We start from the raw sequence: 15160 nt of genomic DNA, 5'->3' as shown, positions 1-15160 counted from the left end.
CTGCAGAATATAAAATAAATAAAAACTAGGAACTGGATCGGGCTACATTGTGAAGCAGAGTTGGAAGCAGTAAGATGGCCAGCACCGGCCTCCACTGTACCAGAAGCCAGGCTTCACATAAAGGGATCTGGAGCCACCGGGACCCCTTCTAGCAGGGAGAGTCTCTCCAGGTCCCTTGATTGCTCGCTGCCCCAAAGGGTGTCCACCCTCACGGGAGCCCGCAGCTCCCTGCCAGCGGGGCCACTGATGGCGTGGCGTCTGGGGCCTCTGGCCCCTGCTGCCCACGCCATCTCCCCTCCCCGCAGGTCCTGAGCCAGCTAGAGGCCTGTGGCCTCGTGGAGACCATCCACATCAGTGCCGCCGGCTTCCCCATCCGGTGAGTGGGTCGGTCTGTCGGTCCGGCATTGGGGCGGGGCGGAGCCAGGGTGGCGCTCAGGCCACGGGCCACGGGGCCACGCCCAGCAGACGCGGAGATGGAGTGAGAGGCAGGCCTGCAGAAGTCGGCCTGGAGCTCAGGGGCTGTGCTCACTTGCTGTGCCCTGGTTTGTGGAGGCACCAGGTCTGCCCTACAGTCAGGAGAGAAGGGAGGACGTGAGTGGGAGATGGTTACCAGTCCTCCAGGCGCAAGGCTGGCCTGGTGAAAGAAAAGGGGTGGAAGTGGACTGTGGCGTGGCTGTGGGAGTGGGGCCTGGGCTGATGGACGGTGGGTCACTGGGGAGGGAAGCCGCCGACTTCCAGGCCACAGAAGCAACTGCCAGCTTCCATCTGAGGCACATGGGTGAATCGGGACAGTTGCTGCCACAGGATGACCTGGGGGGACGCCCAGGGCTGGGGAGTCAGGTTTGAAATGTTGGGGCACGTGAGGGGCTGTTCTCGGTGACTTTTAACAGCATGAGCAAGGAGGAGACCCAGGGTGAGGCGGGAGGTGTGAGGCCCCTCCCTGAGGGATGAGAAGCCAGCAACAGCCTGGAGGGAGTCGGGGGTAAAAGAGGAAGCGGGGCTGCGGGTGTCCTGGAGGCTGAGAGCGAGTGCACTCTGTTAAGGCCTTGCGGAGAAAAGCAAGGCTCCATCTGGCAAAGGCCAAGGCTGGCTTTCCGCCAAGGGAGCCCAGTGACCTCATCCACGCAGTGGGCACAGCAGGGCAGTGTCTCACGGGTGGTCGAGCAGAGTAAACAGTGAGCCGGCTCCCCGCTGGTCACTCTGATTCTCCTTCCACCTGTCTCGGCTTCCAGGGTCTCTCACCGGAGCTTCGTGGAGCGGTACAAGCTACTGAGAAGGCTCCGTCCTGCCACAACCCTCGGCGGCCATGGCCTGTGTCCAGATGGAGGGCGCTCAGGTGAGGGCACCCACTGGCCAGTCATCTGTTCACCCAGTTCCCTGGGCACCTACTTGGACCATCTCAGGGCGAGGGCCTGGGGCCTCAGAGATGAGTAAGACACAGTCCTGCCCTCATGGCTCTTGGTCCAGTGGGAGAGACTAAAAGAAAGCAGTTAAGCAGTGAGGAAAATGGCGAGACAGAAACGGGATGCTGTGCGTGGTGAACCAGGAAGGCTTCCTGGAGGAGGTGGCGTCTGAGGTGGGGTGGGACTAGCCGGGTGAAGGCACTGCATGGACAGGAGACAGCACCGTGTGTGTGAGGAGCTCCAGGCTGTTGAAGCTTGCTGGCTCCTGGGGATAGAGGACAGTGAGGCGAGGCTGGGGGCAGGCGGGCCCCAGTCCCAGAAGCCGGACAGTCTCCAGATAGATGGGAGGCACTTCCAGCCTGGGGCTTTCCGGAGGCCACTGCGGGATGGGGCCCTGAGTGGCCAGAGGGGAGAGAGGCTCTAGATGTGGGCACAGTTGGGAAATGTTGGGAAGAAAATTGGTCGGACTTGGTAGCACTGGATTCGATGTAGGGAGGATTAGCCAGGCCCGGCCAGCAGGGAAGAGTGGTCGGGAAAGGGCTTTCTTTTTGGGGCAGCTGCCGGGCCAGGCCTGGCCAGGGGGATGTCAGGAGAGGCCTGCTCTACAGGGGGTTGTCTGTCGCACTTGGCGTCACTGAGGCTGTGAGAGCAGGTGTGAAGACCCTGGGCAAAGGTCAAGGACGGGGCAAGTCCCCTCAATACACCCACACACACACAGACACAGACACACACACTTGGGCAAAGGCTGCCGTGTCCTCCCAATACATTCACACACAGACACACACACCTGGGCAAAGGCCAAGGACGGGGCGAGTCCCCCCAGTACACACAAACACACACCTGGGCAAAGGCCAAGGACAGGGCGAGTCCCCCTAGCACACACCCCCCCCCCAGCCTTGCCCCGGGGCCCTGCACCCGCAGGCACAGTTCTGCTTTGGATCTCCCATCTCTCGGGCAGTTTTCCCACTCCTTTCATCCTTTCTCCCCACCTCTCCCCGCTCTCCCTGCGGTGTGCTCTCCTGTTCTGTCTCTTGCCCAAAGCCCCCCGGGCCCCTGGTCGGCTTTGCTGCTGTTTCTCATCTGCTGCGTCACCTCTGGCTGCCGCTGTCTCCAGAGAGGCCCTGGGCAGCTAAAGGTGGTCAGAGCCCTCAGGTAAACCCTCCGTCTGCAGGAGCTGCCCTGCCAGGTGTGGGGGGCAGGCAGGGCCTCCGCTGGGGTCTGGGGGTCTGTTCTCCACTTTCAATCCGAGGCGGGAGGGCTCGGGGGCAGAGGGGGAGGCTGGGCTGCCCCGTGCAGCCCTCAGCATGTTTGGAGCCTTGGAAACAGGCTGGCGAAGCAGCGTGGGAGTCTAGGCACCAAGTGCCCGCTGCCCGAGGGGACCTCCAGGGTGGGGGCTGCCGGCCAGTGCAGGGCACAGCCTCCAGGGGGACCTCAAGATCCCTCGGGGCAGCCTGGGGGACAATGCGAAGAGGCCCCTTCTGGCCTCCCCAAAAGGAAGGGATGTTGAGAAGCAGGTGCAGCGGGAAGGAAGCTTGTGGTACGTCAGGGGGACGCTGAGAGGATGGTTGACACGCTGACGGGCCCTGTCTCCATCCTCAGAGCGCCCTCCGTGCACCGAGCCGGCCACGCTGCGGGGCCTCCTCCAGGAGATCCTCCACGCACTGCCAGCCCCGCTGCACTGCGGCAGGACCAAGGTGTTCATGACCAACTCCACGGTAAGCGGGCCTGGGGTGAGGAGCTGGCGGCCACAGGCCTGGGTGGAGGACGGGGAACGCGGGAGGCTGAGGACCTCAGCGGACGCCCTTCCCCCAGCTGGAGCTCCTGGAGTGCGCGCGTGCCCAGGTGCTGGAGCAGTGTGCCCGCCACATCCAGCGTGGCTGGAGGAGACACCGGTGCCGCACGCAGGCCAGGCAGAGGCGGGCAGCTGTGCTCATCCAGGCAGGTAGGAGGGGGGCCCAGGGCACACGGCCTGCACTCACGGCCAGCAGGTGGGCCCAGGGGCAGCCATCTCTGCAGCTGCATATGACCCCACAGGATACCCATTTCCTTTGAGATGCTGCTCCTAGAGTCCCCACAGACCAAAGCGGCCTGTGTCCCAGCCTCTAGATGTTAACTGCATGACCCTGTGGTGTGCTGGGCCTCCAATTCCCTGTCCAGCTCACCCAGAGCACCGCCAGTTCGGTGCAGACCACGTCCCACCCCAACTAAGGGTGCTCCATAGGTGGCAGAGGCTCAGAAGTCGCCTTGAATCCCCCTCCCCCAGTCCCAGCTAGCTATGTTTGTCATGCATTATTCCCCTTGACGCCAACTCCCATCATCACCTGGGTTCCTGGGCTTGTTGCGCTTAAGAACGTAAAAACCAGTAAGATCTGATGAAACAGGGAAGCAATGTATGAACCATGACACAGCCTCACTTTGAAAAGCAAAAATACTAGAAACCCAAGTATCTGACGCTGGTGGAGGCATGGCTACATTATGGACCCATCCTTGTGATCCAGCTAAGAAGTGTTCTTCAAGAATATTTTTAGTTTCATGGGAACCCCACTTCCAATCTGATGCTTAAACCTGCATGATGCGCTTACACAGCAAGATGATGCCACCTTCCTAAGGGGTGTGTGTGTGTAGGCCTGAAAAATATGAAGGGTGCTGCAAAACTACCTGGGTTGATAACCAGTGACTTTCCTATGTCTTTACCAAAAAGCCCTTTTTCTGAGTGACTGTACCAAGAAACCAGAAAATGCGTTATTTCAAAAGGAGAAAATTAAAATTGCCCCATGATCAGTCTCCCATCCAGTAGCTATGACCTTCACCAGGTGTGGGTGTGTGGTGGCATCCATCACGGATTCATAAGGCGAGCGAGCAAATTCAAATGAGGGCTTCCAAAAATAGAGGTCGTTTTAAAAGGTGCAGACAGTTGAGACCCCTCGTGCTCCCTGGGCGCTGCCCAGGGTGAGAGGTGGCAGCTTCCCCTTGGCTGTAGGCATCTGCCTGCAGGTCTGAGCACTGTTCAGAGCCAGGTCCATATCCCATTGACTCGGTCCCTGACCTCACACGGGTGCCGCCGTTCATTCCCACGTTTACGGCAGCTCTGGCGCTGGTGTAGCCTGGTTTACCAAGAGCTCTAACCGGCATGTTAACTCTCGTTTCCTGTTTCCGGACAAACCCCTCAGCCGTCCGTTCCTGGCTGGCTCGGAAGCACGTCCGGCGGCTGCACGCGGCTGCCACGGTCATCAAGCGTGCGTGGCGGGAGTGGAGGGTAAGTGCTGAGCTGGAGGTCAGGGCGGCCAGTGATGGGCCCAGGCTGGGGACTGGCCCTGCCCGCGGGCAGGTGACCCCAGGGCCTCACGAGTGATGTGGGCACCGCGCCAGCCATGCAGCAGGACAGCTGTGACGGGTACAAGCCACTCCGGGAATACACTAAAACTCACACAGCCGTACACTTTAAAAGCATGAATTTTACAGTATATCAATTAGATCTCAATAAGGCGGATTTTTTTTTTAGGTTAATTTATGCTTTTATTTGCCAGCATAATTAACCACAGTGGGCTGAAGGCTTCTTTGATCTAAAAAAAAATACATTTTATATCACAATCCAACACACACACACACATATATAATATGTATACATACATAAAAGTGAAACAAAAGTTTTGCCAAAAGTGTCTACCCTGAGTGTTAATTTTTTTTGGAGATCTTTTTCTTTTTTTAAAGCAGTTTTAGGTTTAAAATAAAACTTGACAGGAATGTACAGAAATTCCCCACATATGGCCTCCCCTCACATGAACAGCCATTATCAACAGAATGGTACTTCTTTTTTTCTTTTTAGACCAAGGATGACTGCGCTGACACATAGTCAGAACATCCCCAGGTCACCTTAGGGCTCACTCCAATGGGCAGAGCAGTGTTCCATACTCTGTGGGTTTGGACAAAAGTATGACCACATATATCCATAATGTCGCTCCAAGTACTTCCACTGCTCATGAAAACTTCTGTACTCTGTATATTCCTCTCTGCAAACTCCTGACAACCACTGATCTTTTTATTGTCTCCACAGTTTTGCCTTTCCCACACAGGTGGAATCTTTTTCTTTCTCCTTGAAATGAGAGGTTCAGACCCTTTATGAGACCACTCCTGGCCCACCCAGGCGTGGACTAGACAGGCTCCAGGTGGCAAGTTCCCCCACTACGTGCTGCGGCTTTCCTTCCAGTACTGGCCCTGCCCAGCAGCCACGTGGAGGTCAGGGGCACACGTGTTGGGTTTCTGTTCATAGGAAGGCCACACGTTTTATGCCCCTTGTCACAGTGAACCCAGATTCCTGTCGGGTGTGTTATAAACAGATGAGCCATTTCTTCAGGCCCCCTGCTCTGAGCACACCCCAAAGGCTGTTATTTTTTAAAAGACTGTGAAGCCTCAGCACAGCCGCCATGGGTACAGGCTTGTGCCGCATCCAGCCAGGTGCCCTTCAGTTCACCTTGTTAAGGGTGAACCACCAAAGAGCCTTTTGGTTTCTGTTTTCCAGTAAGAGAAAGCTGTGATGTGGTGTTCTTTTTTAAGATCAGAATGGCCTTCCTTGCTTCTGAAGAACTGGATGGTGTGGAAGAAAAACACTCATCTCAAGCTCCCTGCTCCCCGAGCTCCAGCCCACTGCCCCTGGCTCAGACCAGGCTCCAGGGCGCAATAACCCGCCTCTGGCCCCTGGGACTGGCCCTGGCCAATGCAGCGGTGGGTGTTCACGGCTTTCAGAGGAAGCTGGTGGTCTTCGCCTGCCTCCAGCTCCCTGTGGGCAGCCCCAGGAGCTGCACCATCCAGACGGCCCAAGAACAAGCTGGAGTCCTGTCCATCCGAGCGCTGCCTCAGGTGGGCCATGCAATGGGGCTGGCATTCTGACTGGGGTGCGGGGTGGGGGGCAGAGCCAGGGGTCGCAGCAGGAGCAGGACTGAGGCTGAGACGAAGGCCTCCGAACCCCGTGCACCCCAGCTGGCAGCAGTTGCGTCGTTCCCATCATTACAGTTAGGGTTTCCCAAAGCCCTTCCACTGTTGAAAAGCTGCCTCCAAGTGTTGCAGCATCTCTTCTGAGTCATCTTTAAATTAGTCCTACTTCCAGAAAAATGGGTCGTGGTAACAGCAGCTTTTCCCTCCAATGGCGCTGGATTTAGCACCACGCTTCCCCCTACTTGGGCTTCCCTGGCGGCTCTGACCGTAAAGAATCCGCCTGCAATACAGGAGACCCGGGCTCGTTCCCTGGGTTGGGATCCCCTGGAGGAGGAACTGGCGCCCCACGCCACTATTCTCGCCTAGAAACTCCCAGGGACAGAGGAGCCATGGGGTGGCCAACAGTCGGACACGACCTAGCGAGACTAAAACACACATTCCCCTCACTTGTATCCCTTGGTTTATCTTATTCCTGAGAAGCACGAGTCGGTGGTTCAGGGTTTTATATTGTGGGCAGCCGCCAGGGAAAGAGGCAGCGAGCACAGACAAGGGCTAATACCCGCCTTTTACAAGGATCAAGTGACACAAGGCAGAAGGAAGGAAACACTGCATTTCCTACCGGAGGAATTCCTATAGGACATAATCTGGATAAAATCGCCATGACAACACTCAGGCCCGCCAGAGCGTAAACACAAGTGCAGCTCTTTGACCTTCCAGCTTTAAGCAGTCCTAAGACTGGGACAGATGATATTCTTGGCAGGAGAGCGCTCCCTCCTAGCATTTCCTCATCTATCTCACGCTAGGTGGATGTGACAGTTTGTCTTTAATACCGTTTTGGACTTTGCTACCATTTTAGAGTAAGGAGGAAAACCACAGTCAGTCAGTCTGCCACTGCTGTGACTCCAGCAGGTCCTTGGGTGTCCCTACCTCCCTGCACTCCTAGCCTTCGCTCCAAGAGGTCCCTTCGACCTCCCGGGAGCTGGCGCTGAGCTGCGTCTCTCTCCCCAGGGCTCAATCAGGTTCCACTGCAGAAAGTCTCCACTGCGCTACGCTGACACCTGCCCTGGACCCTCGCCTGACAGTGTTACTGGCCTTAATCAGATCCTGCTGGAAAGACACAGGCCGGGCCACGTGTGACCTCTTCTCCCCTCCCAGCCTCACCCAGCTGGGCCATCCCCTGTGCCTTTGTTTCCACAAGGCCTTTTCCTGCCAGCGGCCTCGCCAGAGACATGTAATCAACACCCGGCTGCCAGACGACTCCCACAGCAACTCTGAGCGCACGCAGGGAGCCGTGGCTCCGCAGGCAGGCGGGCCAGCGGCTGCACCAGTGGCCTGGGGCGGCAGGCTACGCACCCCCTGCCTCCACACCCTGATGGGTGTCAGGGTTGGCAGTGACTAAACCAGGATTAGGAAACATCAGGACCTTCACTACCTTCACGGATCCAACTCAGCGGTGCTGGCCGTCACTGCAGCGGGCACCCCACTCTTCCAACCCCACAGGCAAAGTCAGCTTGAAATCAGCTCTAGAATTGTGGCTGGGGGAAACTTTGCCTTGAGTTCCTTTAAAAGGAACAAAACCTTACTATTTAAATATGTGATTAATTTAATGTCAAGCAACTAGATTGTAAATCAAGAATGATCAATGCAATATACCAAAGAAACACCACACCGAAATTTTATTTAGAAACACTGAGCAAGTTTTTACTCAAATGGGTGTGGAAACTCAGTAAATATTTATGTCTTAATTGTACCAAAAATAAAACACTTAAAAACCACCATTTGAACATCGAGCTCTCTCTCCATATGGGTCTGCCACCGTAAGTACCTCCGCCTGCCTGCGCCCCGGCCTGCAGTGCTTGAAGGGGTCTGGGGGCCCACCTGACGTCAGCCGCTGAGTCCTGGCAGCGCCACCCCTGGGCAGGGCCCCCACGTGGCGGCCTCCCAGCAGGAGCAGGCACCAGCAATCCACCCTAAGGACCCTCGCGCTGAGGCGGCTCCACGATGCGCAGGCAGCAGTCAGCAAACTCCACAAACAAGGGCTCCCGCATGCAGGCTCGCATGAGCTCAGCCTTGTCGCCCGCCTGATCGAGGTCGACCATCAGCCGTCTGAGGTGCGGGTTGAGCAGTAAGCTCCTCAGTGCTGCAGACTCCCCTTAAAATGAACAGCGAGGAGAGCCAAGCTGAGCTCAAGTGGGTGCAGGCAGAGACGGCTGAAAGCCAGATGTTCCAAACGTAATAAACACCAAGCACGCTGCACCCCCGACCCAGCATTTCACTGGTAGGGCTTCCCAGGTGGCGATAGTGGTAGAGAATCCACCTGCCAACGCAGAAGACACACGAGGTGTGGGTTTGATCCCTGGGTCAGGAAGATCCCCTGGAGAAGGGAATGGCGACCCACTCCAGTATTCTGGCCTGGAAAAGTCCATGGACAGAGGAGCCTGGTGGGCTACAGTTCAGGGGGTTGCAGAGAGTCGGGTATGACTGAGCACGCATGCTCACGTAAGGTGAGGTCAGCACATCAGGTGGCTTCCAAGTTAAATGCTGTCCGAATCTTTTTATTAGACCTCTGTAAATATCTTAATGCCATTCACCTAAGAAAAAGTTATTTTACCTGCACAGACTTAGCTTAAAAGCTGTCTTACCTGCAGACTTACCTAAATTCTTTAAAGTCTGCAAAGACACTCGGTCCTCTTCCTCATCACTATTGAGAAAATCAGCCACAGAGTCGTCATCATCGTCTAAGGAACATAACAGTCACCTGTTTAAGTGACCACAAAGGAAACCTAGCTGCCAGACTTTAACAACTCCAGTAAATAAAAAATGTGTGTGCACACACACGACAAGAATAGAGAGAAAGCAAGTGGGTAGAGACAAAACCACCACTTCTGAGGAATCTGTGGCTACACTAACACGCTTTATTTTAGGAAAGTGAAGAGCTGGTGACTAACAAATGCCTCCTAGTGTTCACACACTTGAACTATGTTTGGGCTTAGGGCCTTATTTTCCAATTCTTCCCAGCCTACCTCTGCTCACTATGGCTCCAGCCCTGTCTGTAAAAACCCGCGGACAGGACTTCCCTGTGTTTTCGGCATGGGTGGAGACTTCTGAACGCAACAAGGAGGTTTCTCAAAGGGCAGAAGCGGGCCATCCCCTGGCTCTGACTGCTCAATACCTTTTCAGTGGCACCGGGAGGGGCCGTCTTCAGAGCCCAGCATAATGCACGGGGCGCAGGAGGCGTTAAAGAAAGCGTACATGGGGCTTGCCTGGTGGCCCAGGGGTTAAGAATCTGCCGTGCAATGCAAGGAACACGGGTTCAATCCCTGGGCCCGGAAGATCCTGTATGCTGCGCCACAACTATGGAGCCTGCGCTCTGGAACCCGAGCGCCGTCCCACTGCAGCCCGCTCACCCTAGAGCCTGGGCTGCTCTCTGCAGCTGGAGAAAGCCAGCACACGGCACACAGAAAAAATATATATTTTTGTTTTAAAAAAAGGCTAGATGGATGGGGAGGACGCTCGCGCTGCAGGCTCTGAGGGCCGCCAGGAGCAGCAAGGCCAAAGGCCGCGCGCCACACGGGTCCAGGTCAGGTGAACCCCCGCCAGGCCCAGGGAGGGAGACCCGAAGCCGTGACTAGAGGCGGCTCCTGCCAGCAGGGTCCACCGCTCACCCCAAACCACGGCTGCGGCCTTTCCCCCCCGCGCCCCCGTCCTTCTCCTGCATCTTCAGGCGGCCCCACCTCGCCACCCGTGACGACGTGTGCCCCCCAGTGCACAGGGCTGAGGAAGCTGCTGCTCCCTGGTGAGCCTGCCTCCTGGCCCCAGTCCATGAGTCTCTTCTCTTTCCACATATTCTATTTGAAAGCCTTTTCTCGGTTTGTGTGTTTGCAGTCAACCAACCCACCTTCGTTTTCCACAGGCTTCTGAGTTACTGCAGTAAGAGCTGATCTTATTTTTTTCTCGACAGGACCAGTTGCAGGCTTGCACTGCTCTGAAAAGACACAAATCTCAGGTGTACGTCACCTCCGTTTGAGTGACAAGGCTGCAGCACTCCCCCAAGCCAGCATCCAGCATCTAGGGGGAAGCCTATGTAGGGGGCAAGGGACTGGGTGGGGGATGAAGGAGTGGAAGTGAGAGATCCCGTCAAGGAGCAGGAGAAACCTGGGCCCGGCAGAAGGGCTGAGGAAGCCCGCCTCACACTCCCCTAGGGCCCGTCTCCATCCTCCCTGTCCTGCCTGATCCCAGAGACTTCACCACAATGCAGTAACACATTGACTTTAATTAGCCGCAAACTGTGTTCTCAGCGGTTTCAGACACCGAATGTGCAGGTTCCACGCGCCACCGGGAGTCCACACATGAAACTCACCGGGCCCACCTGGGAGGGGTTCCGCCTCACAGAGGACAGAGATGGACGAGGTAAGGCGAGTCGGATCCGAGTCACCCAAGAGGGTGGGGAGACGAGGGGGAGGTGCTGCCAGCGCATTCTGGGCAGCAGGAAAGGCCCATGGCTGGAGCGGACCCTTGAACAAGTCGAGCCAGGTGCAAGGACATGGTGACAAGCAACTGGCAGCGGATAGGCAAAGCAGGCCTGGCAGGAGGATGGGGCACAAGAGGAGGAAGCCGCCTGCAAGACGCCAGTCTGTCTCATCCCACACCACCTTAATGTGGAATCTAAAATGACACAGATGAGCCTATGAAACAGCAGCACACTCCTGGACAGAGAACAGACTGGTAGCTGCCAAGGGGGAGGGGACTGGGGGAGGGATGAAGCAGGAGGTTTGGGTTAGCAGATGCAAAATACTAGGAGAATGGATGAACAAGAAGGTCCTACTATATAGCACAGGCAACTACAGTCAGTATCCTATGATAAACCACAATAGAAAAGAATATAAAGAAAGAAGAATGCTATGTATGTACATAACTGAGTCACTGCTGTACAGAGACTAGTAACACTGTAAATCACCTATACTTCAATTAAAAAAAAAAGATCACCAGACACTATGCACCATCTATAGCTGTGCCTAAGACCACCTGTAGTTTTGCCAGAGACTGACCCTGAGCTCTGATCCAGTCTCTAATCTGTCAATTTGTAAGAAATAGAGGACTGAGGAGTATGCCTAACCGCAGCATGAGTTTGCAGTCCGCAAAACCCAGACTGTGGGGAACTCTGCAAGTCAAATGGCTTGAATTCTTCCACAGAGAAATTGTTTTTTAAAAAAGGTAATAACAGAAGATGGAGGAGCAATTTACAAATTGAGAGAGACTTAGAAGAAATATCACACTTGGGGGTAATTCCCTGGCAGTCCAGTGGTTGGGACTTGGTTAGGTTAGGTTCAATCCCTGGTCAGGGAACTGAGAACAAGATGAAACAATACTCTTTCAGGATACATACTTGCATAATAAAACTGAAAAAGCAAAGACGTGATTGCTATAAAGTTCAACAGAGTGGTCATTTACAGGAAGTGAGAACAGTGGGTCAGGACAGGGCATGTGGAGGGGTTTCTGGAGTGGATGGCAAAGTTCTATTTTCTTTTAAAATTTTTTTTTTATTTTTGGATGTGCTGGGTCTTTCTTGCTCCAAGGGCTTCTCTCTCCTTGCACCAAGTGGGGGCTACTCTCCTGCTGCAAAGCACAGGTTCTAGGGGCACAGGCTTCAGCAGCTGTGGCATGCGGGCTTAGCTGCCCCGAGGCATATGGAAACTTCAGAGACCAGGGATGGAACACACTGGCCCTGCACTGACAGGCAGGCAGTTTTTTTAATATTTTTAAAAATATATAATTTATTTTTATTTTATTTTGGTTGCACCGGGTCTTTATTGCTACACACAGACTTTCTCCAGTTGCAACAGACAGGGGCTGCTCTTTCAATGCACGGGCTTCTCACTGCAGTGGTTTCTCTTGTTGCAGAGCAGAGGTTCTAGAATGTGGGCTCAGTAGTTGTGGTGCATGGGCTTAGAAGCTCCGAGGGGTAGAACCTGTGTCCCCTGCATTCACAGGCAGGTTCTTATCCACTGAACCACCAGGAAGTCCAAGTTCTATTTTCCTGACATGGGTGGTGTTCACCTTATAATAATTCAGTAAGCAAAAAAAAAAAAAAAAGAATCTACAAATAATAAATGCTGCAGAGTGTGTGGAAAAAAGGAACTCCTTCAAAAAAAAAAGGAAACCCTCCTACGCGGTTGGTAGGAATGTAAATTGGTATAGCCACTATGGAAAACGGTACGAAGATTCTCTAAAAAAATTTATGGGTCCAAAGGAGAAGGGATGAAGAAGGATAAATTAGGAATATGGGATTAACAGAAACACACTACCATGTACAAAACAGATAAACAACATGGGCCTAAAATATATTATTGTTTCATTTAGTTGCTAAGTGGTAGCTGACTCTTGTGACCCCATGGATTGTAGCCCTCCAGGCTTCTCTGTCCATGGGATGTCCCAGGCAAGAATACTGGAGTGGGTTGCCATGTCCTTCTCCAGCAGATCTTCCCAGCTCAAGGAATTAACCCGTGTCTCCTGCATTGGCAGGCAGATTCTTTACCACTGAACCACCAAGGAAAGTATATCATAGGGAACTATATTCATTACCTTGTAATAACTTATAATGAAAAAGAACCAAAAAAGGATACAGATCACTGAATCACTTTGCTGTATACCTGAAACACTGTAAATCAACTATACTTCAATTTAAAAAAAATTTTTTTTAATAAGAACAAAGCAAGCAGAGTTTCCCTGTGGTCCAGTGCTTCGATACCAGTTCAATCCCTGGTCTGAGAAGATGCCACGTGCCATAGCCTGTGGGCCACAATTACTGAGCCCATGTACCCTAGAGCCAGTGCTCCGCAACAAGAGAAGCCACTGCATGATAAGCCCAAGCACTGTAACTAAAGTGAAGGACCCCCCCAACCCCCGCAACGCTGCCCCCCTCCCCCCGCACCGCAACTAGACAAAGTCCCTTAGCAGCAAACAAGAACCAACGCAGCGTTCCCCTCGCCCCTCAAAAAAACACACTAACCGAGAGGCTGGAGTTTTCAACACAGGAGAAAGTGAAAGTGAAGTCACTCAGTTGTGTCCGACTCTTTGCAACCCCATGAACTGTAGCCTACCAGGCTTCTCTGCCCGTGGGATTCTCCAGGCAAGAGTACTGGAGTGGGTTGCCGTTTCCTTCTCCAGGAGATCTTCCCAGCCCAGGGATCGAACCCGGGTCTCCCGCATTGCAGGCAGACGCTTTACCACCTGAGCCACCAAGGAAGACTCTCAACACAGGAGTGAACTGCGCAAATCTGTATATCAGAAAAATTACCCAGATTGCGCTAGGGGGTCTTGGCAGGGGCCTCACAGGGCTGCAGGACCAGACAGAAGCATTCCAGACACAGCTCCCAAACTATTCCAGCAAAGCAGTTCTACTTCGTTCCTATCTTGAGCCGAAAGGTGTTTTTTTTTCAAAGTGCTCCAAAGACATTAGGATTTTTTAAAAAGCTGGAGCGGGGACGGTGGTGCGCGAAACCAACAGCTGTAAAATCAGAGACTGGAAGGGATAAAACTACAGGCAAACCACCAGTGAGGAACTCTTAGCAGAAAAGTCACTGAGAGAAAGAGGGCGTGGGAAAGGGTCCCTGAAGACCGAGAAGAGGCGCCGATAGAAAAAGACATAAAATGCAGACTTGGTAACAGTGAGAGCCAGGGACGCTGCTCCTTAGAGTAAACTGGTGTTACCTCCCCGTTTCTATGAAGACATCACTTAAAGAAAACGTCGTTAACGAGCAGCTTCTGCCAAAGAACGCGGAGCTGAAAACTAAGAGGAAGGCACAGCTAGGAGAGGCTTCTGGGGCAAAAACCAAAGACTGTTTAAAAAAAAAAGATGGCACGCAGAAAGGAAAGTGGAGCAGAGGAAAGGTTTTTTATTGTCCGTAAAGTGGAGGCGCATTCGCAGGAAGAGGTATCCGTCTGCCCACGGTGGGTGGGAGGCGGTCCCCAGGGTCGGGCGTTGCAAGGCTGATAGGCTGATAGCCGGGCCCCGGGATTCACGTTCCCGAGACCGCAGCGGCATTGCTGCGGTCCACGAAGAAGGGGGCCTTACCTTTGTGCTTCCGGAAGCAGGGCAAGGAGCAGCTGCAAAAACAAGGCCACAGGCTGCGTCAGTCCCGAGGGAGGCGCGGAGCTTCCCGCCGCCCGCCCCCTTCCCCGCGACCCCCGGCACTCACTAGGGCACGCGGCAGGCGGGGCAGCGGTATTTGGGTTTCTCCAAACAGACAACGCAGACGGCGGTACCGCAGCTGAGCGACGCCATGGTCTCTCCCGGGACGCGCCCCCAGTCTGCGTGCCAGCCCCGGGCCGCGGAGCCCCACGTGCACGCCCTTTCTTCCGTTTCCTCATCCAGGACCAATCAGCGCGCAGCACTTACTGGTCGTCAAAAGCAATCGATTGATCCCACTCATCGTTCCAGGCCTGAGAAGTAGAAAGTCGATGCACTCGATACTCATCCAGAGCCCATTGTCAGGGGTAGTCCCTGATTAGGCTTGAGGCTCAGTTGGTAAACAATCCGCCCGCAATGAGGGAGACCTGGGTTCGATCCCTGGGTTGGGACGATCCCCTGGAGAAGGGAACGGCTACCCACTCCAGTATTCTGGCCTGGAGAATTTCACGGACTGTATATAGTCCATGGGATCGCAGAGTCGGACACAACTTGAGCGACTTTCACTCCCTGATTAGGTCACGTCGTGGAAGAACTTGTTATATAGCCCTGTGCCTGTCCCTACGCGGCTATGTGACTTTCAGCAACTCATTGTCACTCTCCGGCTCTGTTGCGCTGCATATGCCTAAAGAGAATA

General features: G+C 54.3%; 2 protein-coding genes across 4 annotated transcripts in view; one reads left to right on the top strand and one right to left on the bottom strand.

Moving 5' to 3' along the window:
• MYO19 (myosin XIX) overlaps positions 1-8113 on the top strand; it is a 33398-nt gene extending 25285 nt beyond the window's left edge. The window contains exons 17-23 of one of the 3 annotated variants that reach the window (XM_018064153.1): positions 306-376; positions 1233-1336; positions 3003-3118; positions 3216-3345; positions 4574-4659; positions 5958-6260; positions 7344-8113. In XM_018064153.1, the coding sequence (XP_017919642.1) occupies positions 306-376; positions 1233-1336; positions 3003-3118; positions 3216-3345; positions 4574-4659; positions 5958-6260; positions 7344-7472 (939 nt within the window). In that variant the 3' untranslated portion in view covers positions 7473-8113. Of the gene's footprint in view, positions 1-305; positions 377-1232; positions 1337-3002; positions 3119-3215; positions 3346-4573; positions 4660-5922; positions 6261-7343 lie in introns of those variants that run through there. The other 2 variants (XM_018064152.1, XM_018064154.1) reach the window with 2 other exon arrangements.
• ZNHIT3 (zinc finger HIT-type containing 3) lies at positions 7988-14718 on the bottom strand. Its single transcript, XM_005693150.3, has 5 exons — positions 14534-14718; positions 14410-14441; positions 10234-10320; positions 8990-9073; positions 7988-8487 (listed from the first exon to the last, which is right to left on the bottom strand). The coding sequence occupies exons 1-5, from the start codon at positions 14617-14619 to the stop codon at positions 8306-8308; spliced, it is 471 nt and encodes a 156-aa protein (XP_005693207.2). The 5' UTR covers positions 14620-14718; the 3' UTR covers positions 7988-8305.

The sequence above is a fragment of the Capra hircus genome, chromosome 19 (genome assembly GCF_001704415.2).
Source record: "Capra hircus breed San Clemente chromosome 19, ASM170441v1, whole genome shotgun sequence".
In the NCBI taxonomy this organism is placed as follows: Eukaryota; Metazoa; Chordata; class Mammalia; order Artiodactyla; family Bovidae; genus Capra; species Capra hircus.
This window is presented reverse-complemented; position numbering and strand designations above follow the sequence as displayed.